Raw genomic sequence first — 25,515 nt, 5'->3', positions numbered from 1 at the left:
GCAGTTAAAAAAGATGTCGACTCCTCGTTGCCGACACACATACATATGTCAGTTATAACTGTACATGCGAGCATATATATATACTATGAGCGATAGCTTTCACATTGCGGGGAGTGTAAGGCGTCCGAGTGTTTTTGTATGCTCGCTTGTTGTGTGTCTTTGTAAATTAATAATTGAAAAACTTTCTACCAATTAAAAATGCTGCAGCACACTGAAAGGTACATAATGCTGAAGTGCTGTCGTATTTTCTTACTTACTGACATAAGTAGGTATATGTGTATGAATGTATATGTGTGCAGATGTATAAAAACTTACATGCGAACTTCTGCATGGCTTTTATTTCCCCAACTCGGCTTTAAGAAATAAACGAGTTTAAATGAAGTTAAGAGTATTGAAGTTTGTTTAGGAATTAAATTTTTATTTAAATACAATATTACAGTTTATATACACAAACATACCGACTAAATTTAATTTCAAAGGCTTATTCGCATGAAATTGATTCTTATACCCTGAACAGGTATAGTAGTTATAGTATTATGTTTGATACGAATTTTCTAACACCCAGAAGAAAATGTCGGAGACCTTATAAAGTATACACATATGCATACATATATACATAAATATACAACATGACATCTGCCTGTCAGTAAATAAGCGAACTGATCCCTCAGTTTTTGAGATATCGATTTGAAATTTTGCAAAAAGGCCTCTTCTTCTCAAGAAGTAGTATTAAGTAATTTAAGTATGTATTAAGGAATTTTTCGTATTTGTCAAGGGTATTCTATCACAGGTAAAACTCTGTCCTGTGCTAGACATTTTTTAACAAAATATTCTTCTTATGTTCAACTATATACATATACATATGTATGTATTTGCGGAATTATATGAAATATTTCATCAGAAAGTCCTTAGTAATTCCTATATATCAATTTTGGCAATCTCTTCCATACTGTTCGTAAAGATATGTATTTCGTATATTCCATTTATAGACGCAGGAAGTCTTCGAATGAGGCTGAAAGTATATAATTGCGTCTAGCAACTCGTCGGATATGAGCCAGGAATGAACATTATTAACATATCATCTAGAATGGGAATCTGTGAAATAAAGCTATTTAGAAATGATAAATAATAGACATAAATATTAAAAATAGACATAAACTTGTCGGCACAAAAATTTAACTGAGAGATGGTAACATTGTCAATTTGCTTGCAAAAGTGTTATCAGATTTCATTTTTAAATTATCTGATGGCTATGGAGCCGAAATATCATTCCTATTTACCATTTAGCCATACTATACCACGAGTATCACCAGTGTGGGATCAGATTATGAAAGTTCAGTAATTATAAAAATTTTACGAAAAAATTCTGTATTAGCAATTGCTATATTGTTAGAAGTACGAATATTAATTTCTGCAAATACAAGGTGCGTTCCAAAGTAAACAGGACTTTTTGAATATAGCGCCCTCTGGTGGCGCCATCTACATGTCGACTTGTGCATTAGAATCTGCTATTTTTGTCGATTGTCCAGTGAGAATTTCATGAATTTAAGTTTTTGAGTTTCAGTTTGTTTGAGTTATCGGTATGAAAATGAGTTTCGAACAAAGAGCCAACATTAAATTTTGTTTTAAAATTGGTAAAACTTTTACCGAAACGTTTCAATTGGTGAACAGAAACAAGTTTATGGCGATGATTACCTATCCTTGGCAGAGTGCACGAGTGGTTTCAACGTTTTCGAAGTGGTCGTGAAGACGTAAATGACGATCAACATGTGGACCAGTCAAAATTCATGATCGAAACTTTGCGTGAATTCTTCAAAAAATCAGCCGAAATCAACTTTGAAATTTATGGAAATGGAATTGAACATCTACAAAACACCGATTTATCTCATTTTAAGCGAACATATGGGCTTTCGAAAGGTGTGTGCACGGTTTGTTCCGCACAAATTGATTGACGACCAAAAATTGCTCAGAATCCAACATGCCAAGGACGATTATTTGACCAAAAATCACATTTTAACTTGATATGACACCGTGCGACTTCTTCCTTTTCGGAAAAATGAATTTGCCCATGAAAGGAAAGCGTTGTGCAGACGTAGAGGTCATTGAAAAGGTTTACACCGGCATACTGATGGCCATATCGGCCAACGAGCTAAATCGGTCATTCGACATGCCTTTGGATCGTGCAAAAAGCTGTATAGAAGAAGTAGACTATTTCGAATAAAATAAATTAATTTTGCCGAAAAAACCCATTTGTTCTGTTTTTTTTTAAGTCCTGTTTACTTTGGAACGCACCTTTCTTTTGATAATTCCACTTTTAATAAGTTTCGAGAAAGAAATTATATATTCTTAATACTTATTATGTGGCATTTGTTACGGCTCACAATAGCTGTGTCATCCGCAAAAGTTGAAGTTAATACATTATTAGCTGTTGGAAGATCTGCTGTATATATGATAGCTAATTTTGGGCCTAAAACACTGCCCTGCGGTACACCAGCCCAGATATTATCTTTCGTTTATCAGAAATGGAATCTCGAACTTTTACCATAAATTTTATATTTTTTAAATAAGACTCCAATGTTTTATACAATTGTAAAGGTAGAATTTTTTTAAGCACATATAAAATACCTGCCATAGCTTATCAAACTCCTGAGCGACGCCTAGAAATATAGCTGAACAGTACTCTCTGTGCTCAAATGCTTTTCTTATTTCGTTCTGCTCTATCGTGCTGTGTTTTTCACGAAACCCGAATTGGTGCTTTGGTATTATATTATTTTCGTGAAGGACAGGAGTCATCTTTGATAGTAACAATTTTTCAAATATTTTAGAAAGACAAGGTAGACTCTGATTGGTCTGTATGAAGACGGCTGTGTTAAGTCTTTCCCAGGTTTGTCTATCAAGATAATCTGCGACTTTTTCCACGAATTAAGATAGTGTCCGAAATTAAGAATTGCATTGAAGATCAAAGAGAGCACTTCTACGGCAACATTTGGTATAATGTATTCAATTAGCATTTTTGGGGTAATATTATGGTGTCCTGGTGACATTTTTGGGCAAAGATCTTTCATTATTTTGGTAGCTTCAGAAGTAGAAGTCCTAATAGGCACGTGACTCGTTTGCGGTATTGGACAAGGTTGGCAACTCAAAGTTGTTCTTTGGGCAGTTGGAGAGAGAAACACATATACATATGTATATATTGAGTGGAGACGCACCCATTTTTTGAAATATTTATACCCCACACTGTCATCCCATGTGGCAGTAATCCGATTACGCCTATCTACGATGTTATAATTTTTTTCGCCAAGGAGATAACCGCTCTCAAGTTCCTCAATATATCTTAATTTTTACTCAAGTTATACCTTGCACCAACTGGCGAATGCACACCCAGATTTCAACTCGCCTCAGCACTCTGATTATTTATACATGCATAACCCTATATCTACCTCGCTTTAAGTGATATATGTATATAACTGTTGGGTGTACAAAACTACTAAACTCTGTAGCAATAGGTTGCAAGGGCATAAAAAGTTTGTATACAAAAGTTATAAACCTTTTCATCTTTCTTTTTCTTATCCTTCATTTCCAATGAGTTTCGTTATGTTATGATTTTATTTGTTTTCAAAAATTATCCACCCTGGTCTATATATCGCCGTGATACGATTCACTACATCAATATACATATGCACTTATGTATATGTATTATAAACTTTTTATCATCCACAGTCCAATATATCCAATATAGAACCATTATATAACCAAAACGCAGATTTTGTTTTAAATGAGTGGTATTTATTGTTCGATTTTTCTACACTTATAAACTTACGAAAAGTGATGTTGCGTTATTTTATTTGATCATCATTTTAGGTGACGCGATGTAAGTCATTTTAGAAAAATATGTTGTTTATTTTTTTGTAGCTTGAAAATTGAGCATTCAAACTTGAACCAAAGCATTATTTCGGCAGGACGCTATTTTTCAATGTTTTAAATGATTTATCCATAATCATTCACAAGTTTTATATACATACATACATATGTATGTACACACATACGTAGTACACATACAAACCAATCCAAATATTTTTTTAAAGAACTAAATATATTTCAAAATTTAAGCAATATGAAATTTCATGATTTCATAAAAGCTAAGTAGATATTACTAGCCATAATGGGACCAAAAAATTGTTTGTAACCACAATTTAAATATTATAGTAACAAAAAACTTTGTTTATTGTACGGAAGAAAGGGCAAATGCAATAAAAATTAATTTTTTTTTTTAAGAGTTTTAGCCTTAAAAAGACCACACAAATAAGCAAAGAATTGCTGCCACATAATAGTGTTGACTATTATGATGACTACTGACAATAGAGTAAAATATAAAAATAAACTACAAATAATTGCAGAATAAATAAAAAAATAGCTTTGTCCTTACAGTTTTTCGCGCAACCAGCGGCCTCGCTCAAACACGTTAACAACCTTTAGTTATTTTTAATTGTGTCTCAATTGTTAGTTATTTGCTTTATTACAAAAAAATGCATTGCCTTCAGGTGCCAAATGCACGTCGAGCGAAAAAGTGGAAAGTGGCAGATGTGTGGACGCAGTGCGTACGGATGCAATGTCAATGAAAATCATGATGGCAAAACGCAAATGAAATGTGACTCAGGCTGCCTCAAACGCAACGCTTACGGATGCTAACAAACAATCGCACAAACCACACACACAAACACGCGCACTTCCCAGCTCACTCCGCAGTACGCGTACTTGTGCGCTTGTGTATACGCGGCATCTCTGTCTGTTGATTATGAGCTACAAACATTTTCGGCCATGTTTGTTTACTTTGCTCCGCCTCGTTGTGCTGTCGTCACCGCTTACTTTGCGTTGCCAGCTGCCTGCTGCTTCCTATCTCTGCTCCTCATGTGCCTCTTAGCCCACTTCACTTTGCGCGTATGACGCGCCTGTGAGTGCGTGTGCTTAACCGATTTCATGCTCGCATCTGCTCTCACTCGCTCTGACTTGCTGGTGCGACGACGACAACGCGCGCACTGCCGCTCCGGTTGCATGCTGACTGCCGAAGCGATTTACTGCTTTTATAGCTGCTGCTGTACGCACGACGGTAGACAGCCGTGCCGGGCAGGAGGCAGTCAGACATGGCCCGCATCTCGTTCATTCATTATTTCACACATACAGTCACACACGAATGTATTGTGCACATTCATGCGCACACAAATGTCTCTTTAATTTCGGCTTTCGCCATTGTAAGTGCATTTTCGGCTCTACAAACATAAACACATACATATGCATATGGAAAGGCAAGAACGCCAACCGCAGACGCAAATTCCTCGCTACCTTTGCAACTAAAGTCGTTTCATTTACATATATATGTACATACGGGCGATATGCACAAACATACATATGTATTTGTGGATTTCTGGCATTGCACATCTGCCTGATCGTCCGTCCGGCAAGCGCGCTGCCGCATTTGAAATTAATGTTGTCGGCGCCGCATTTGTTGAGATTGAAAATTGAATTAAATTAAATCGCAATTGCCGCGCCTCAGCGCATGCCGCCCCAACCGCCACTCACAACCCAGTATCTACCAGTTTGCAAGCCCTAGGTGACCGAACGGGTGCTGGTACTACCAAGCGCGGTGGAGTGTTGCCTTCAAGCAGCCAATGTATCCTAATTACATTTTCCTAGATAAATTGCAAAGTTTCGGTGCACTTCCGTGAATTCGTGCGCTGTTTGAGTTTGCCTGCCGACGTGCCGTTCGGCGCCCCAAGTGGAGCTCGAAAGTTACGTGTGTGTCGGCGAAGCTGCATGAAATGCAAATAACTGTAAAGAATGCTCAAGTAGCTGCGCCTGCAAGTAAGTCGGCTGTGCGTCAGGGAGCGCCGCGGATCGGTGGAATACTCTTCCGGCTTTTAATAAAATCGGTGAGATGGCGAGGAGACTTTGTGTGGGTGTCGCATGTCATGCGCCATCTTGCATGTGTTGGTGTGCTAAGGGAATTCGCAACTAAGCTATAAATTACACGCTATCGACGCCACGGCAAATGAATGTTTGAATACATAATAGAGGGTGCTCTTGGCCGAAAAATATTTTTTTTTTTTTTAAGTTTTCGGAATTGCTGGTAGAGTTCGAAATAATGCATTAAAAAAGTTTGATTGATGTTGAAATTAAAATTTTTACTTCTGTAATACCGAAATTTCATTTAAGATCTCAATTAATGGATTGAAAATTTTAAAACAAAATTTTTTGTTGCAAAATTTTCAAATTCCTCTTCAGCTATTTGATTTCAAAAGCTCTCTATGTGAAAGTGATTTGTTCATAACTTTGACTTTTTTATAAAAATTTGCCATCACGTCTTTTCCAGATTAAATCCAACCCTGTCTAAATTGACTTCAACAGTCCATGTGTAACATATTTCCGGGGTATTGAGCGCGGGAAGCGGATGAGATTGAGAGCTTTTACAAAAACAGTGTTACAATGCAATTGAGGTGTAGATACGTCAGCTAAACTTCAGTAATGAGCATACGTATATGATTATATATAGATATAAATTTATTATATACAAAAATATAGCACCCAGCAGTAAGAACTGGGACAACTGTTATAGCAACTACTGGTTAAGTAACTGGTTACATATATAAAAAATTAAGATATCTTGTTGAAACTTGGTACATAAGTTCCTTGGCCATTGCTACGTCCACAAAACGCCATTAATTGAAGACCTATAAAAGGATGGTGCTAAGCTGAAATTGGGACACAAAACTGTTACTTGGAGATTGCAGTTGTACTAGTTTGAAAAGCTTTAAACGGTAGTCTTGACCCTGTTCTCTAAAATGTATATATCTTCTATGCACCATGTGTAGAAGTTCACGCAAGTGAGGAACGTCCTCTGAGCGCCATTCACTTGGGAGGCCAGAAAAGATTTTTTTACATATGGCTCAAGCAGCTCACGACTTCCGGTCTTAGACCAAGTATCCTCTGGGTAGCCTAAGAAGATCCGTTTGAAGGCGAACTAAAGTGAGAAGACGAAACATCCCGTCCGTCGTCGAGTAAAGGCTGACATCACTGCCGTCCAAGAAATGCGATGTATGGGGCAACGCTTAAGGCGAGTGGGTCCTTGAAACATTAATAAAGTTGCGCAAATTCGATTTGGGATTCGTTATGGAAGAGAGACTCCGTCGCCGACAACGAAAGTCTAGCCACAATCGATGATTTGCGCACATGTCCCGGCGGAAGAGAAGGACGATCTGACCAAATATGTTCTCTAAGAGAGCTTGGTAAATTCAGCATTCACGAGGAACAATTCCCAAATGAGTTGAGGCTGATCGACTTCGTCGGAGTACAAAATATGGTTATCTGTTGCATTAGATTCCAACATAGAAAATCCATCAAGCTACCTGGCTGGCTCCGGATCGAGAAGCCACCAACCAGTTCGATCATGTTGTGATAGACGGAAGACACGTTCAGAGTATTTCAGACGTGCTTACACTCCGAGGTCCTAACATCGACTCAAACCATTGTCTTGTTGCAGCCAAGATACACATCCGCCGCTGTGCAGCAAAAAACGCATGTCAGCAAACACAAAGAAGATTCGATGCCGAGAAGCTGCAACCGACAGCCGAATGTTTTTCTTCTCGCCTTGCACTCCTGCCCTCCCACTTACAGTGGGGAAATTGTTGACATCGGACTACAGCCACTCCTACTTTCGATATAACACAATTTTAAGTTCCATAGAGATGAAGTCTGTTATCAACTCGCTTCCTGCACTGATAGTCCGATTTACTGCAGGGTTTTGTACCCCACACTTCTGAGCACTTTCAATATAAGTCAAATAAATCTCTGTATGTACATACAAGCATACATACATACATAGCAGGAGTGTCGATGTATGCTGTCAGCTTCCGTTGACATAAAAGTCATTCAGCGCCCACTTGGAGTATAGTGCGTACCCTTGTAGTGCAGAAGAACACATTATCGAGCTTGCGACTGACATTTTTGCCAAGCTGGCCCATAAATATACATACAGGCGACTCAGCGCGTACATGATATGCAACCGATTTCCGCTATAAGACAACCTGCAATCGTACATACGAACATAAGTACATACATGGAAGATATAGACTTGAGCCTGAGTGCAGCCATGAGCACACTGACTGGAACTCAAAATGTTGATATATGTACATATAAACACATATACATATATATATACACAAACGTTCACATATAGATATGTACATCAAAATAGAAGCAAGTAAGTTTGTGTGTTGGCAGTTTCTCCCAGTGATAACTGCGGCAAGTACATACTTCAACCGTCTTTGATATATGTTTGTGTGTTTGTATGTTTGTCTGTATTTACAGTTAGTTTTCCTGCAAATATTTGCTTCTGGAATATTTGCGCGCTCCATCATAATTCAAACAGACACGCTGACGCTTGTCGAACTTGCTGGCAAGCTGGCAGCTTGCATCCTGACAAGTCGCTAGTCAGGCGGATAAGTTGGCTAGCTGGCTGACGCGTGAGTTAGTCGCCGTTTGACTGCTATTTATCAAGGAACAATGATTTAAGCATAAAAATGGCTTTAAATCGGCATTAAGCAGTAATAAATAACACCAATAGTGCCAGAGCAGCGCAGGCTACGCGTTGTTGTTTCTGCAAGCGGGAAAAGCCAATGTTCTTGAAATATCAATGCTATGGCATATTATAGAAGATAAGCAGCCTTTTGTGTCTACTTGAATCGCGTATATCAACGACTTTTGTGCTTACATACATATATATATGTATAAACAGCGGTAAAACTTGCACTTACTTCGCGGCCTCAGGCGAAGTGGTCAGCTTTACGTGTTTGACATTAGAAATTCACACACAAACTGCATTTATAACACAAGTTACAATTTTAGCACTTTTAACGCATCTTATTAGCAGATGTCACATAAACAAATTCAAATTCAAATTCACTTCACACTCTAAACGCATAAATGCTGTGTCTGCAAATGATGAAAATCAGAAAATTTGCAGCGATCCAATATTTAATACACGCTGACGACATCTTTACATTTATCTTCTCCTTAGTTAAATTTATCTACATTGGCAATAATTTGAATTTTATATGCAATAATTTGTAATAAAAAACAACTATAAACAGTATTTACTCACTCCGCAAGTCTCAACTCTTGAAAGCGAATTTGTGCGCAACGTCTTTTTCGACATTTCTCAGGTTATTCTCTGTTGACATATTTCGGTTCTGTAACAAACTAACACCACATACAAACGAGCAGTAGCTATAATCCACACACAGATGGCGCACAAAAAATTTCATAGGAATCTACTTTTAACTATAGATGTCGCTTACGCTTATTATTGCAGGCCACAACAAGATACTTTGGTATAGAGAGCAGCCATGCATCCACATAACAATATTCCGTTAAAAGTTTCAATATTTCATATGGGCGTTGAGCATAAAAAATGGATTATATAGAGACCCTCATAAATTCAATAATATTTATACATATCTGTATTAAAATACGAATGAAATTGAGTGTCAAAAATCGTCATCGAACTACAGCTTAGAGGTCGCTCAGTTTGAATTGAATAAGGCAACATGTAAAAAAACAAACAAACTACAAAATCAGAATAAAATATAGAAAATACTGATTTAGTATGCCAGTCCATGGTTTGTTGTATATTGCTGCTTGATTCCTATTTTCTAAAACTTGTTATGTCGAAAGTAGCTCCACATAAGCCTAGTTTTTTAATGCCACTTGATACCATTCAACCGCTCGTTCGTTGGATGTAATATTTTTTTAAAAGATGACTAGTTACATAATATTTATATTTATGAAAAGTTATATGTTAATTTAAAAAAAAATTCTTTTAAATTCAGTTTAAAATAAGATGGCAAATATTAAAGATACTCATATTCATTTTTATAATAACATGGCAACTCTCCGCACAGCTGATTAATTTTGATAAACAACAGAAAAGTAAAAAAATAGACCGGGCATTTGACAGCTTCCAGCCTTTACGTAAAATGTTTTTTCGTAAGTTTGCATGGTAAGAAATTTTATTTTATGCAAGTGATTATATACAAAAGGAAATTATAAAACTTGTATAATTAAACATAAATCAAATGTGTTGACATCTTCCCATTACAGTACAGTAGCGCGCAGCCACTATTGCAACACGAGACACTTCCGATTGGCTGTAGGGCGAGAGCTTCCAATTAACTTAACATGCACTATCATAACAAAAACAGGCATTCAAAATGCGACACGAAGGAGTTTTTACACTTGTGATTTGCTTTGCAAACGCCGAAAAACCGGAGAGGAGAAGGTGCGTACATTTTTATTTCATATTTGTTTTATTGCTAATTTAAGTGTTGTGACTTCAGAAATCCGATCGCATCATAGAATATTCGCCCAAAAAGAAGAAAAATGATGCAAAGTTAGAAGGTGTGGTGGATATTTGGCGTCACATATCCGTTCAAGAACTTGCAGATTGTCTAAAACGCCCAATAGGTAATTACAGGAAAATTCATATTTTATTTATACACTGCTGTAATCACTTACTAATTGCAGAGGATGTACAAGAGGTGATGTTATACGTGAAGGGTGCTGACAATATAGAACCACAAGCTCGTCTTGATGATCTCAAAGTCATACAAGAAATAGTTAATAAATGTGGCGTTAAGACACGCATTGTCTCTGCACCAGAAGTAGAGGTGGAAGATTCAGGTGATTTGGGTAAGCACCATGATGTGTCGCCACGCCCACCAGCTCCAGCAGAACTTTTGAAACCACGTCCGCCAGTCGTAACTGTTATGGGACATGTGGATCATGGCAAAACAACACTATTGGATTCATTACGTGGTGCAGCAGTGGCGGCAGGTGAAGCCGGTGGCATAACACAACATATTGGTGCTTTCACAGTGAAACTTAGCAATGGTGAGCAGGTGACTTTTCTCGACACACCTGGTCATGCGGCATTTAGTGCAATGCGTGCACGTGGAGCACATGTTACGGACATAATTGTACTGGTAGTGGCTGCCGAGGATGGCGTTATGGCACAGACACGTGAAGTCATTCAGCTTGCGTTGAATGAGAATGGTAAGCATTGTTTTTCCATTTTTTAAGTTATTTTGGAGAGTAAATAATTTAGTTTGTTGCTACCTTCATTAACAGTCCCTATTATTGTCGCTATTAATAAAATTGATAAACCCGAAGCAGACATTGTGAGTACTTTGAGTTACTTTTTTTTTAGTAAATGTAGAGGTTATATTGACATTTTCTTCTTTTAGGATAAAACCAAACGTGATTTAATGCAAATGGGCTTAGTGCTGGAGGAACAGGGTGGCGACATACAAGCCATACCAATTTCAGCTTTGAAAGGTACAAACTTAGAACTTTTGACGGAGGCTGTGAGTACGCAGGCGACTATTATGGGCCTTAAAGCAGATCCTGCTGGACTTATTGAAGGTGTTGTTGTCGAGTCGAGGACAGATGCACATAGAGGGTGAGTTGTTTTAAAACTCGTAACGGTTATTTGTTGTGACAACTTTCTCTTAAGAAAGCTCTCTACCGCGATTGTTACACGCGGCACTCTACGGAAAGGCGCTGTGCTGGTGAGCGGCTTGGCGCATGCCAAAGTGCGTGGACTATTCGATCATAACGGCAAGCCAATGACGCAAGCACCACCCGGTACGCCAGTCGAAATATTGGGTTGGCGCGAGCTGCCACTCGCTGGTGATATTATACTTGAGGTGGAAACCGAGGTATGTTCGTGTATGCCATAATGCAAAATTTTGACTCAATTGATTCTTCCCAATTTATGTTACAGAAAAAGGCGCATTCCGTGTTACGTTGGCGTGAACATGAAGCCAAACATCACAAAGCGGAAGAGGCTGTTGATGAGATTCGCAAAAAAGACGAGGAACATTTGGCAAAATATCGGGCTGAGCGTGATGCGCGTCGATTGGCCGGCAAATTTCGTATGCGTTACGGACCGCGCGAAAAGGAAAATATCGAACATGACGATGTGCCACGCGTTAGTATTATTATCAAAGGTGATGTGCACGGTTCGGTAGAGGCTCTACTCGATGTCTTCGATACCTACACTAGCAATGAACGTTGCAGGCTCGATGTGGTGCACTACGGTGTGGGAAATGTGTCCGAGGGCGATATTGAATTGGCAAGAGCGTTTAATGCGATAGTCTATGGCTTTTCAGTGCCGGCGCCAACGAATGCGCCAAAAGACGTGACAATACGTTGTTACGATGTCATTTATCGTCTTATCGACGATCTGAAAAAAGAAATTAGCAGCAAACTTCCCGCGGTGGAAGTGGAAGAGATTGTGGGCGAGGCGAATGTGCTGCAGCAATTCTTCATCAATGAGGGCCGTAAAGAAGTGCCTGTTGCCGGTTGCCGTTGTGTCAAGGGTGTACTGAAGAAAGCACACAAATTCCGTTTAGTGCGTGATGACGAGGTTTTATACGAGGGTAAGTCAACAAATTGTTGTTGTAAAAGAATTTCATCAACACTTACATTTTCATAGGTCATTTGGAGTCTATGCGCCATTTGAAAAACGAAGTGGATTCCATAAAAAAGGATGTGGAGTGTGGTCTACGTTTCAAGGATACGAAAGTGGTGCCGCAAGCGGGCGATACCATTGTATGCTTCACAACGCGCATGGAAGAGCAGCAAACAGATTGGGATCCTGGATTTTAATTCCATCTGGTCTAATGAAGTCCAGTTGGTTAACAGAAAAGCGCCGAAAATTGTACTAGTGTATAAATGGAAACTGCATTTCTCGCATTAGAATTTTTCTATGCAATTCATGCCCATCAACTTTGCCATGTTAATAATTTTTCTTTTAAAGTGAACTGTTATAAGCTTTCTTAACTGCGTAATTTGGTAAGATTTTCATTAATTGAAAGAAAAACATTATGTTAAAAACGAAAAACTGTAAAAATTATTTATAAAGTGGCAAATGAATTACAATTTGTATAACAAAATAATAGTTGAATATATTTAGTATACAGCGTACTTTGTTATCGGCGCCAAAGCCGCATAGAAACATATATATTCACATTTCCTGTTGTTATTCTTCGATCCATTCATAAAACTTGAAATTAGATGCCGCAAAAGCGCGCGCTAAACAATGCTCAATGTCACACAGTGTCTGAATGTAAAACCTCAACACTATTACTAGCTCGTTTGTTGTTGTTGCAGCTAGTTATTAATGAGCATAGGATAAGAATGGGACACATGAAATGGGAGCATTTTAGAGCAGAACGGAACTGGCCATTGATAAGGCGCCATTGTATCAAATACACATTTGTATATTTGTGCCTGTGTATGTGTGAGTGCATTAGTAATCACGTTAATTCTGAGTCGCAGGAGTTATAATAGAGAAAAAGGACCAGCCGGCCGATTGGTTTGTATGTTGCCCACAATGGTAGCAATAGTTGTATGGGTTTATTTAGTTAACACCTCGAAAGGGATTGGTGATTGGAAAAATCTGAACCTCACCTTCACCTGTCACATCTCTTTAATACAAACGAGATTCTGTTGACCGAGTAGAGGCGGTAAAATTGTATCTTAAACTTTAGCACCCTAGCCCCGGATACAGACTCGGATGTAGAAGGCCGATCTCCTTTTAATCATAAATGAATCAGATTACAGAAACCGATATAAATAAGTAAACAAATAATTTCGACAAATTAATGATAACCTTCAGCATGAAAAAAGGTTAGGATAGGAACCTGAAATTTGAGCTCATTATTGGAACCAACCAAACTGTCGCAACTATGCAAAAAGTTCCAGCGCTACCAACTTTATATGATCAGGCTCTTGGAAATCAGATGGCCTGACGTTCTTTTGTTGGTAACCATCCCAATCAAAGCAGATAATATATCGTTGGATTTCTTCTCCCCAAGTCAGTTTCAGCGGCCTTGTAAAATGAAACCTACTCAAGAGCAAGGAATATGACAATAGTCCAATGTTACGTACTTACGAATGTTACTGATTTTGCCGTTAAATATGTTTTCTACAGCAGTCTCTCGAACATTTTAACTGAAATCAACAGCAGTGACACGGTTTCCTGATTGGCGACATGAACGCTCAAGTTGGCCGATGTAATTCAGGTCTCCAAGGTACGATGAGTCAGTATGGGTTGAAATCGATTACTTGGAATGGAGAGACGTTCACTGAGTGTTGTTCTAACTATAATATTGTTATTGCTCTCTAAGCAATTTCAATCACTAGCGCATCCTCCATACAACGTCGATCGATCGAGCTACCGATAACGAGTTCGACCATATTACCACAAGTCAAAAGTGTCGAGAAAGATTGGGATGTTTACCAAACGCTAAGGTGCTTAAAAAAGATGAAGATCTCCAAGGACAAGCAAATTTACATACGAGAGCAGTACTACCAAAAGTTACTTTCAGCGCTCTCGCTGCAGACCATTCAGCCGAGCGACTGCGAACGCGACACTACACGACGTTACATTTCCACAAAACATCCGGATGAGAGCGAGATAATCAATGCGATTAAATCGCTGAAAAACAATAAAGATCCCGAACTTTACAACATCAATCCGAAACTATTTAAAGTTGACCTCAAGATAAGTGCACGGATTCTGTTATCCCTACTTAAAAAAGTTTAGAAAAATGTAGAAAAAATTCCATCTGATGTTAGAGGAGAAGCGTAACCGTTCGCTATTAACCAACTCGCTGAGGCAAGTGCTACGAAAAGAGCAAGCTGGCTTTCGCCCTCTTTGCTCTTGTGTTGATTATATAAACACCTTGGAAGTAATTGTCGAGCGTAAGCATCACAAGAACAGCATTATATGGGAACCCTCAAGGGCCGAAGACGAGGCAGACAAGCCAATACGTGGAGGTGATAAGTTGAAGTAGAGTTTGCAAAGGTTGTTTCTGAAGACAAATCAAATCTAGAGACAAATCAATTTCCTATTAAAAACACAGAAACTTCAAATTTAATGGGGAATGTTTATTCGAACGAACATTTTTTGATATTTATGTTTTGAAGATTATCTCTTTCAAATGTTGGATGACTAGCATTTCAACTGGCGCTCAATGAGACTTTAGACTTTACATAACTCCACAGAAAAAAGTCTAACGGTGGGATATTATACGATCTTGGTGGCCTATCGGCCGACCCAAAACGTGAAATTATCTGCTCACCAAAGTGTTCTATCAGTAAATGCATGGAGTGATGCGATGTTTGAGAAGTGGCGACGTCTTGTTGAAATCAGAAATCGTTGAGGTCATGAGCTGCAGTTTCAGGCATCAAATAGTCGGTTATCATGGCGCGATAACGGTCGTCCTTGTGGGTTACGCTTTCCACCGCATCATTTTTGAAGCAATTTTGCTTTTTTCGTATTGCTGAAGTTCTCACATAGTGACGATATTGCCCAGAAGAGGACGCTGTTTTAAGCAGCGATTGATTCCTAGAAAAATATCAAATCTTTAAGGAAATCAAAAATTGCTAAGGTCAATAGCACAATATCTCAGAAAAATGAAAGTCATTCAAAATATGTAAATGCGTGTGCGACCTATTTGATTGTTTTTATTCTGAGAAAAAAGTAAAAACGCGCTTTGATAATACATAATTTGAATAACGGAAGTGGTGCATAACCAGTGATATACGCGCGAAAGAGCTGAGTAGTCCCGGTGAAGCCACGACCACAACATAAAACTAAACTATTAATATTTTCGCTCTATGATTTTGCGCATTTGCTGAATTATAGTTTTTATGCGATAAGGAGCTTCCGCTACAAAAATGGTGCCTCTAGGCGGAGGTTAAATAGTCGGAATGCGCTTGAAGGCAGCTGTGGAATTCGCGACACTATTTTCATATGCGATAACAACTTGCGCTTTTCACATTCTCATTGTCACACACAAGTAAATGTTGAGTCTAAAATTAATTAAAAAAAAAAAAAAAAAAAAAAAAAAAAAAAAAAAAAAAAAAAAAAAAAAAAAAAAAAAAAAAAAAAAAATTACAAGCAAAAAATATAAAATAAAATATGTTTGCCAAAGATAAATACTTGAATCATTCAATGTTTTATGGTAAAACACAATTAATTTTTAGCAAAGCAATAATAACAAACAAATTTTAAACATTTATAAAATTTGTTCTACTCATTTCTTTGTATGTATGTACTGCTTATTGAACTTAAAGTAGTGTTTTAGAATATTATTTTTAGACCGCTTTGTGATAACTTATCGTCGCAGGAAGTACTAAATTCCGTTTTACATACATATAGTTATGTATACTGAAACTCCTCGCGAGCTTTGTTTATAATATTCAAAGTTTTAAATTTGACGGTGATTTTATATGTATGTATTAGGGTGGGTAAAAAAAGAAAAGATTTTTTTCAATCGATGCTCTGAAAAATAGGTTTTAAGACATCTCTATGTTCTTTTAATTGCAACGGTAAGGTCCTCGTCATTACTTTTATTCAACATTATCGGTCTGCTGAGAATTCTATTCGCAACACCATCACCCATCTTGAAATACAAAATTTATTATTGAACAATATTCGACCGAAAGGACTACGTTCAGCACGCAGTGAAGAAAATATAGCAGCGGAATCTGAGAGTGTACACGAAGACCGTGCAGAGTCGATTCGCCGCCGTTCGCAGCATTTGGGACAGACGTATGGAAGGGCTTGGTGCACTTTACGTCGAGATCTCAAATTGAAAGCGTGCAAAATACAGCTTCCCAAGTGACATTGCTTCGCTTTATGGGCTCTTGAAAGTTTCCAAGGAGATCCGGCATTTTCGAGCCAAATTTTGTTCAATGAGAAGGACCATTGCTGACCAACGGTTATATAAATAAGCAAAATCGCCGCATTTGGAGCGAAGGGAAATCTGAAGAGATTTAAGCGCTGCCATTTCATCCAGTAAAAACAACGGTTTGGTGCGGTTTCTGAGCCGTTGGAATCATCGGTCCATATTTCTTCAAAAAGGATGCCGGTCAGAACGTAACCCTCTATGGCGACCGTTATCGCGCCATGATAACCGACCATTGGCTGCTTGAAATTAAAGCTCTTGATGTCAATGACATTTGGTTTCAACAAGACGTTGCCACTTCCCACACATCCCATCAATCAATGGATTTGTTGAGAGAAAACTTCGGTGAGCAGATAATTTCATGTTTTGAGCCGATCGATTAGCCACCAAGATCGTGTGATGTCACACCATTAGACTTCCTGTGGGGCTATATTTAGACTTTACTAAAGTCTATGCGAACAATTCCGCTTCGATTTAAGCCTTGCAGCAAAACATCACTAGTGTCATTTTCCAGTTTGAAAATTGGATTCAATGGATGGCCCATCTAAGGCGTAGCCGAAGCGAACTTTCAGAGAGCTAATCTTCAAAAAAGAATGCGTGAAGGACCTACACGTTACAATTAAGAGCTTAAACTAGGAGAGACTTTCTGAAAGGTGTCTAAGAAYMTATTTTTCAGAGTAGCAAGTGAAAAAAATATTCGGTGATTTGACCCACACTAATATGTTTGAGTATATTTTTTGTGATGTTTTTATGTTTCATCAGCAAATTTCTGCACGTTTTCACTTGCAACACAATATTTGCGGAAATTACTAAAACAAATTAATCTTTAATTAAATATTATATTCARCATATGTATGTGTAYWTATGCATTTGCTTTGCGCTTGCCATTCACAAATGACAAGCTGATTTTGGATACTAAGAGTGAGGATATCATTGCGCCATATAATGTGATATTGCAACAAAATTGTAAATGATCACATTCATATGGATTAATACTTACATAATATGTGTATGTATGTAAATATCTATGAGTGCAGAAAGCTTATCACATTTGCCGCCAAACACATACTTACAAATAATAGCCCTCATACTCGTGCATATCGGTGTATATAGGCAGCTGTAATTTGCCGAACCTCATGGAAACCCGATGAATCTGCCCCAGTGACATTGCAACAACTAGAAACAAGCAGTAAATATTTAATGAAAGTGCATTTCTTATCTATTTTTGCTCAGCATGTACTTGCGCATACCATGCAGCCGACGAAGCATGCACGATCTTTCGCTCTTGATTACTYGGAAACGCATTTTCTGATAGAAATAAAGCTTTTCTTTCAAACTGGACTAATCAATGCTAGTGAAAAATGAAATCTAATGATAGCAGATAACCTTTATCCCATCGGTTCCCTACTAGRAAAGATTTGCAATCATTTCCGGTGAATAAATAAAAATTGCCTACATAAATATATCTTAAAATATTTTCTTTTATAACTACGAAATATGTAAATGCAATCATACTTGCGAAACTTCAGCGCACGGTAAAGGCATCATGCAGCTGGTTGGACCCCATTTAAGCTATATTCCAAAGATTTGGTGGCGTTCATCCCTTTTTTTATGACATTGGAGAGGCTTTTGGACCAGAAATTCAGGGACAATGAACAATGAGTTCGAATCGAACCTCAAGCATGTGATATATTGCCTTCTCTGCGAGAGAACTGATGAAACATCAATAGATGAGCCCCGCAATGTGTGGACGAGGTTGTCGGGTAATAACCTAAGCAAATGATGTTGCTCTCATGGTGAAAGGGAAACTTTTCGATACCGCTCCAAGGTACCTCATTCTGGTAGCTAGCTGTCAATCAGAATACAACTGAACTGGTTTAATTTAGCAGGAGGTATAATATCCCACTCTTCCTCGACTTCACTCTGTCATAAAGCACCTGGCTCTTACTCTTGATAGAAAGCCTTATATTGTTGCAAAGGAGCTATTAGTTGTGCCTTGCCTTTAATAGTCAAATGCATTGTTGCAAAGATTGCTAATAAACTTCGGAAAGCCGGAACTTTAAGCATCCCAGAGAGGGACAAAAATCGTTATGGCTTACGAGACTACCTGCCAGTGACGGCCTACCCTCACGGTGGTTTAAAAAGCATATATGTAGATCATTACAATGGGTTGCGATCAGCTCCCCAAATAATAAATGCCTTTACACGTATTTTTTATTTCCAATTGGTCTTTTTCACTTTGGTCGGGTTCGATGCCGATCTATAACTTCTACCGTGCTGTGGGTCCGGCACCCGGGCGCACTGCGACTCCACACTGGATTTAATTTTTCAACCTTACTTGCCTTTAGGATTAAGCCACAGCCACCACGAATCTTCACAAAGGGCCAAACCCAATGAGCAGATTGGAACGAACTCCAAGAGCTAACCGCTACACGTGGTATCAGTTTTAAGTCAGACCGGTCAGACCTTGTAGCTTTTGCTATTACCACCTGAGCACCCAAAAACTCAATGACTGGTGATATTTGTCGCTTGAACCTCAAATGTTTTTTCCTTAAAAGGAATCTCATTCAAAATCTTTAAAATCCTTTCAAGCTAAGTATTAAAGCACTATTTCAAAGTCCAAAAAACAGACAGCGCATATACTCGCGGGCAAATTCTATCCCCTGCATCCCGGATAACTGTATCACCGCGCCGCGGAGCAAGCTTCTAACGGCATCTTCTCCGCTGACATACCTCCGAGGGGTATACAGGTAGGGCGTAGTCGCTGAAGAAGAAGCACAGTGAGCTTTTTCACAGATAAATCGAAGCATAAGGGGAATGTTAGGTGGATAATCATCTGCCAGATGTACTTCTACGAGGAGCGACTTCGTTTAGGGACGTATGCATTCATTCCGATAGCAGAGTACTCTTCATAATTTTCCACACAATTGACTCAACAGTTATTTCATCTGATCAATTTACACACGACCGTTTTTAGGCCAAACTTTTGGGTAAAATCAAACTTTTTTCAAATGCCGCCATTTTGTATATTCTTCCTTTTTTCCGAACGTGGGTAATATGAGTGTTAGTAAATGAGGACATCTTGCTTACTTTCTACGAGCTTCTGTATGTACATACTATGAATGATTTCCATTTTTCTTCTTGGCTTTATACTGTATTTATACTGGTATATATTTCGGAAATATATTTTCCAGTGTATGTATATCTGATGGGTTGGAGCCCTGTTTAATATAATTTTATATGTGATCTTGTCTATTAATAAAATTAGCTGTTGCTTATGGGTAGCAAGAGCCCTGATATTGAAATGATAAGAAATCTTAAGAGATTGCAACAGCTGTTGCATCATGAAGGGTATATGAAATAAATTAATATATCATTTGTTCAGTCTAATAATTAAAATATGTAATGTAAATTAGTGAATCAGACATTTAAATTTATGTACTTCGTAGCCAAAGGCGAGACTGCGAAGTACGCAAGTTTTATGAATGAATTGGAAATTTGATGCGGAGCCATAAGGATTTGTTTGCATTTGTTTGTGCGTCAATTAAAAGCACATTAATTGAACACAATGGATGCACTAAGCAGTTTGGAGAGGAAGCGGAAGTCACATTTTATGCACATGTTTGGTTTATACATAAGTACATATATATGTATTTGTGGGTACATAGTTAATTATGTAATTTTAAATATGATGTAAAATTCCAGTTTTGCATATTTATATTGAAATTATTATTTTTTAATACTCGTATGTCCAAGCTCCTGCAATATAATATACTTTTATTGCGATATTGAAGACGAAGAGAAACGCATTTAAACTGTCTCATAAAATAAGTAGGGAGTCAGTAAAGAACCTGCTGATATAAGAACGTATAAAGAAATAGTATTTTCAGAAGTTTCAGAGGCATAAATGTGTGAGCTGTGGTCGTTCTCAATAAAAAATAGTTCAAAGGGCGATATTCTCAACATCCCCAGAACGAACGAGCGGCTGGTTAGTTCTCTCCGAGCACATGGAGAGTCAGGACAAACATTTACGCGCGACGTGTGCCTGTGATTGGTGCAAGACGAATATGTAATAGCAGAGATACGCGATTAAATTCTGTGTGAAACTCGGTAAATCTGCGACAGTTGCGTTTGATATGATCAAGCAGGCTTACCCATATGTTGCTTTAGCAAGATGTGTTGTGTCTCCTTGGAACCAGACTATTTTGTTGAACATCGGCTTACACCGGCTTTCTTGTGAACAGCTACTTAACCAAAGCCGGGATCTCAACACTTCCGCAGCCGCCCTACAGCCCAGATATGGCCCCTGGACTTTTTTGTTTCTTTGCCTGAAAAGGCCGATAAAAGACAGGCATTTTGAGAGGACAGAGGAGATCCAAGCAGCATGCACCTCTTCTCTCAAGGTTAATCCGGAGAATGCCTCCCGTGAAAGTCTGCCTGTTTTGAAAGTTATTATTAAAGAATTGTAACGATCAAAAAAAAATTTTTTTTAATCGACTCAGCCCTATTACTTTCCGGATGAACTCTGTAGTTTGTAACATATTTTTTGAACCTATTAGTATGTAGTCTTAACATAAAAATGATAAATGGACAATAAGCTGGCGCGACATCTTACTATATACAAATATACATATGTATGTATATCAATGTGTGCATAAAGTCATATCGTTTCAGCAAGTCGATGTTTAAACGTTTGAATCGCCGCAGTTGTGGCCACCACATGTTCACTGAAACTCAAACCAACCTCCTTGCTGCAAATGAAATCCTTCAGTGTGTTAGCGCTTCAATGAATTTTACATTTCAATCCTTTAAATAGTTTAAGAATTGTTGTTGTGACTTGACACATTCATTCATTTATTTCTTTCATGAAGAATGAATGCCTTCAGCCCTCAACACAATTATTTACTTATTTTAATTTGGCGCAATGTTATTGTTATTGTCTTTTGGATATTCGATTATTTTTAACATTAATTGCCGAGGCGGTGGCACTTTTTTCCAAGGAAAGACTCCAACTGTGCCTCGTCGACACATCACACATGTGTGCATAATTAGTGGCGGCAACGTGTTACCAGCGCTCTATAATCTATAACGGCGGAATACATTCGCGTGCTCGTAGTGTGGCTGCTGTTCGTTAGGGGTCTGTTGCGAGTACAAACATTAAATAGTTTTAGCATCCTCTGTATTCTCGCACTTTTCCAGTGTCATTTCATACTTTTGAAAGTTACATTCAGAGTTTTCGCTCAGCGGAAATATGTCTTTGAACTGTTGTCAGCAAGAGTCAATAAAAAATCATCCCTATTTTGTTTTATTGTCGGAACAATTCTTCATAAAAATCCTTTATCATATGTTTCTTTCGCACGTACATATGTCATATTATTTCGACAAAAGGGGTTGCTTTTCATTTTGTTGCGAAAAATAAATCGATTACTTAAAAATTAAAAAAAAAGAAGTCGTGCACGTGAATAAATTAAAGTTCCGAACAATGTTGACATATGCATGAAGATCTTCGGGTTTTTTAAATGGAGAGACCAGTCTCTACAGGTATCGACGTGTTAAATTACTAAAAATGCATTTTAAATGATGTTATAGATCTGCTAAAAGAGCTCCAAAATTATGGTGAGACCAGCCTCTACCGACATCGGTGCGGAAAATCAGCAGAAAAGCTGTCAACTGTACATAACGACGGGGGTGATTTGTATGGGGGGAAGTAGATGGAGGAAACGCTCAGTGAGCTTTTCCACGGATGTGCAGAAGCGGGGGGAAGTTTGGAGGGGGTATTTTCTGTATAAAGCTCTCCGTCAATCTTAACTTTAGGCAACCAGATCACTGTAGTGTTTTTCAGACTGACGTGGCTGTTATCAAAGAGCGGTAGACGTATTGCTATGAAGTGCAGCCTTTCAGGGAAGTGAGTAGTCACTCTGATATAACAGCTGCAATATTAGCGGTGATAACCCTAACTGTGACCTCAAAGAGGGCCCGGTAACCAGAGGGTGCCCTCTCACATTGAAATGGTACCGAGTGGAATCTCCATTTGCTTTTTACGTGCAGCACTGAAACAATAAATCTTGCGTGCGGTTAGCGGGCGCTGGTCGTAGACTGCAACTAGTCGACGACCAGCTCCTGTGGGACTGCGAGATCTTTTTGGCCTAGAGTAGAATGAAGCAGATTTACTGAATTACTTGCCCTGAGCAAAGTTCATCTTGTCGCTGTCATAGGAGTTCTCACTGTGCACTGTCCAATAAACATTCATGCGGTAAGGCTAAAAATATGTAAAAAAGTGAGGTCAAATCTTGGTAATCAAACCAAAAGGTATCTACGAAACGGATATTAGTCGTCCCAAAAAAATTTGTGGTATGCTAAAAAAAATGAGATCAAGATCATCAACCAATTCTTTTTTTATTCATGTGTGCTTTTTGGAAACATTTAAGGAATATAATCAAAGACTTTTGTTCATAAAATATCACATCAACAGATCAGATCAAGTCACTTCAGATCACATCGTTTAAACGCTTACAAGTGAATTCCCGCTTTTTCATATAAACAGCGAATATTTACCGCTGAGATTGTTGATCACTATCATGAGAGCATAAGCGGAGAGCGCTCATGTGTATAGGTAAGAGAAATGAGTATGTATCTCTTCCATAATAAACAATCAAACAACAAGTGCGAACGTCGTTCACCGGTATAGATCATCACTACACAACAACTATCTGTGCTGATGGGAAAATATGAATGTGTCTTATGGGTATATGTGTATGAATGTGCCTCACGTTTTATGCGGCCTAAACAGGCGGCTCAAAGCAGTTGCTCCATCGGCGTGTATGACAAACCGGCCGGTCGGTCGATCATTAACAATACGATGCGCGCTGCGGCTCCAACGTGCGGCCGGCGCGTGTGGCTCTTTCAGTAAGCCGCCAGAGTTTGTGTCTACTTGAGTAAAATTGGTTTTTGCCAATCGCGCCACATGTATGCATGTGTGTTTGTGTTCATGTGTTTTGACTTTTGTGATATTTTCGTACCAGCAGTAAAAGTTGCAAGCAGAATTAGCAGGCGCGCGAAAAGTTCTCAAACAAGTGAGAGTATCTGCATGCAATTGACATAGTCACTTATATTTTTATAAATAACTCGAAATATATGGATCTGCGCAAGTGAACTAAAACTGGAGCAAATGCTGACGACTTCAGCTTAGTCATTTTGTATTAACTTGCGATATATGTATGTATGTTGCATGTTGCTTATGTAATGTGACTTTAGTAATGGCAGAACTTTGTAAAAGCGATAAAATTTGAAAATGAAAAAATGAACTTTTTGCTGTTTATAAGCATTGAATCGAGAAATGCTAAAATTTCAAAAAGGGAACAATTCCGCACACACATACATATGTGCATAAAAAACTAGCTGCAAGAGGACTTGAAAAACGGATAACAGCTTTGAAAGCAAAAACAATCATAAATAACACAACCCATTTTCCTTTCATTCATATATATATGTATATGTATATGTATATGTATGTATTTCCGAACTGTGTGCGCTGTGTGTTATCAATATCCGCTCTACGCTAACGCCCCCCCTGCCTCCCGAATCACGCTTAGCTTATATAGAACGGTGCTAACCGTAGTGATTGCTTGTGTGTGTGTGTGTGTATAGTTAGGCGATCGCATATCACTTCACGCTAGTGGGTGTTTGGGTGGACGAGACATATGCCGGACAGCCGATTGTGTTCGGCACTAGAATAACATACAAAGCGGAAGCGCAATCTCACACATAATAAATGTGCGCTATATCCAAGTGTATGGGGAGACAAGTATGTGTGCGTTGTTTGCTCCAAATGTAGCCATATACACTGATGCCTGCGTGTGTGTGTGTGTGCGTGTAGATCGTTTTTGCTGGATTCTGACTGCAGATCGTTCTGCTGGCGTTCACTTGGCGCTGGAAGTCAATTCATTTTTGCTTTCAGTGGAGATTGTGGCATGTTTTCGCTGTTACCGCTGTTGTTGTTGCTGCTGGTGTGCCTTGCGCTGTGCCATTGATCGTGCGCGCCGCTACACCGTCTACCCACTAACTGCGATCGTATGCGCCGTCATTGTGATCAGTTGCGTGTTGGCGTTCCTGTCCAACGGGTGTGCCTTCCTTTTTCGCTCGCGTTCGCGAACCGTTGTAAGCAGTGTCCTTGCGCCAAGCAGGACATTTGGGATTGGATTGTGTTGTGAAACTGTTTGTGTCTAAATACCAAAACATAAATACATATATATGTACAAATATATTAGCAAATTTACTGTTACATACAAGCATACACTTAAGGATATATGTGGTGCTAAGCTACAAGGATAACGCTTGTTAAAAAGTGTGCATAAATAGTTGATTAACAAAAACAAATATTGTATGAAAATAAAACAAAAACATAAATTAAATTATGTGCTAAATCAAAAACCTTTTCATGTGCAATAAATAAAAAAATTATTTTGAAATACAATATTTTTCCACAAAAAATAACCGTAAAGAGAAGCCTAGAAAACGTTTTGGAATCCCAGCACTTTAAATAAGAGTTAACAAAATGGATTTGTCGAGGCGGTTGCGGTAAGAATAATTAAAAAAAATTAGAAAAAAAAAACAAAATATTAAAAACATTCTTGCCAGCGAACATTTTTCTGAGATCTGAGAACAGGAAATGGTCGCTTGATGCCTGATGGAGAATATGGGTGAA

At 38.4% G+C, this 25,515-nt stretch overlaps 2 protein-coding genes across 6 annotated transcripts in view; both read left to right on the top strand.

Annotated features, from left to right (window-relative positions):
* The first annotated feature begins 9,977 nt into the window (after positions 1-9,977).
* LOC108965655 (translation initiation factor IF-2, mitochondrial) lies at positions 9,978-12,955 on the top strand. The gene is made up of 9 exons (XM_018928204.1): positions 9,978-10,051; positions 10,153-10,330; positions 10,389-10,515; positions 10,576-11,103; positions 11,179-11,228; positions 11,295-11,509; positions 11,564-11,768; positions 11,834-12,491; positions 12,548-12,955. Exons 1-9 carry the CDS (start codon positions 10,029-10,031, stop codon positions 12,718-12,720), a joined length of 2,157 nt encoding a protein of 718 aa, XP_018783749.1. The 5' UTR covers positions 9,978-10,028; the 3' UTR covers positions 12,721-12,955.
* An 11,949-nt stretch (positions 12,956-24,904) lies between these two features.
* LOC108965658 (papilin) overlaps positions 24,905-25,515 on the top strand; it is a 55,996-nt gene continuing 55,385 nt past the window's right edge. For all 5 annotated transcript variants that reach the window (XM_018928211.1, XM_018928208.1, XM_018928209.1 and 2 more), the window contains exon 1: positions 24,905-25,388. In XM_018928211.1, the coding sequence (XP_018783756.1) occupies positions 25,366-25,388 (23 nt within the window). In that variant the 5' untranslated portion in view covers positions 24,905-25,365. The remainder of the gene's footprint in view (positions 25,389-25,515) is intronic.

The sequence above is a fragment of the Bactrocera latifrons genome, unplaced genomic scaffold, assembly GCF_001853355.1.
Source record: "Bactrocera latifrons isolate USDA-ARS-PBARC rearing strain unplaced genomic scaffold, ASM185335v1 scaffold_144, whole genome shotgun sequence".
Taxonomy (NCBI): Eukaryota; Metazoa; Arthropoda; class Insecta; order Diptera; family Tephritidae; genus Bactrocera; species Bactrocera latifrons.
This window is presented reverse-complemented; position numbering and strand designations above follow the sequence as displayed.

Coding starts and splice junctions, on each gene's coding strand:
- LOC108965655 (XM_018928204.1), top strand. CDS start 10,029: ATGTTTTTTCGTAAGTTTGCATG. Junction 10,331..10,388: donor GAAAAACCGGAGAGGAGAAG/GTGCGTACATTT, acceptor TTGTGACTTCAG/AAATCCGATCGCATCATAGA. Junction 11,769..11,833: donor TACTTGAGGTGGAAACCGAG/GTATGTTCGTGT, acceptor TTTATGTTACAG/AAAAAGGCGCATTCCGTGTT.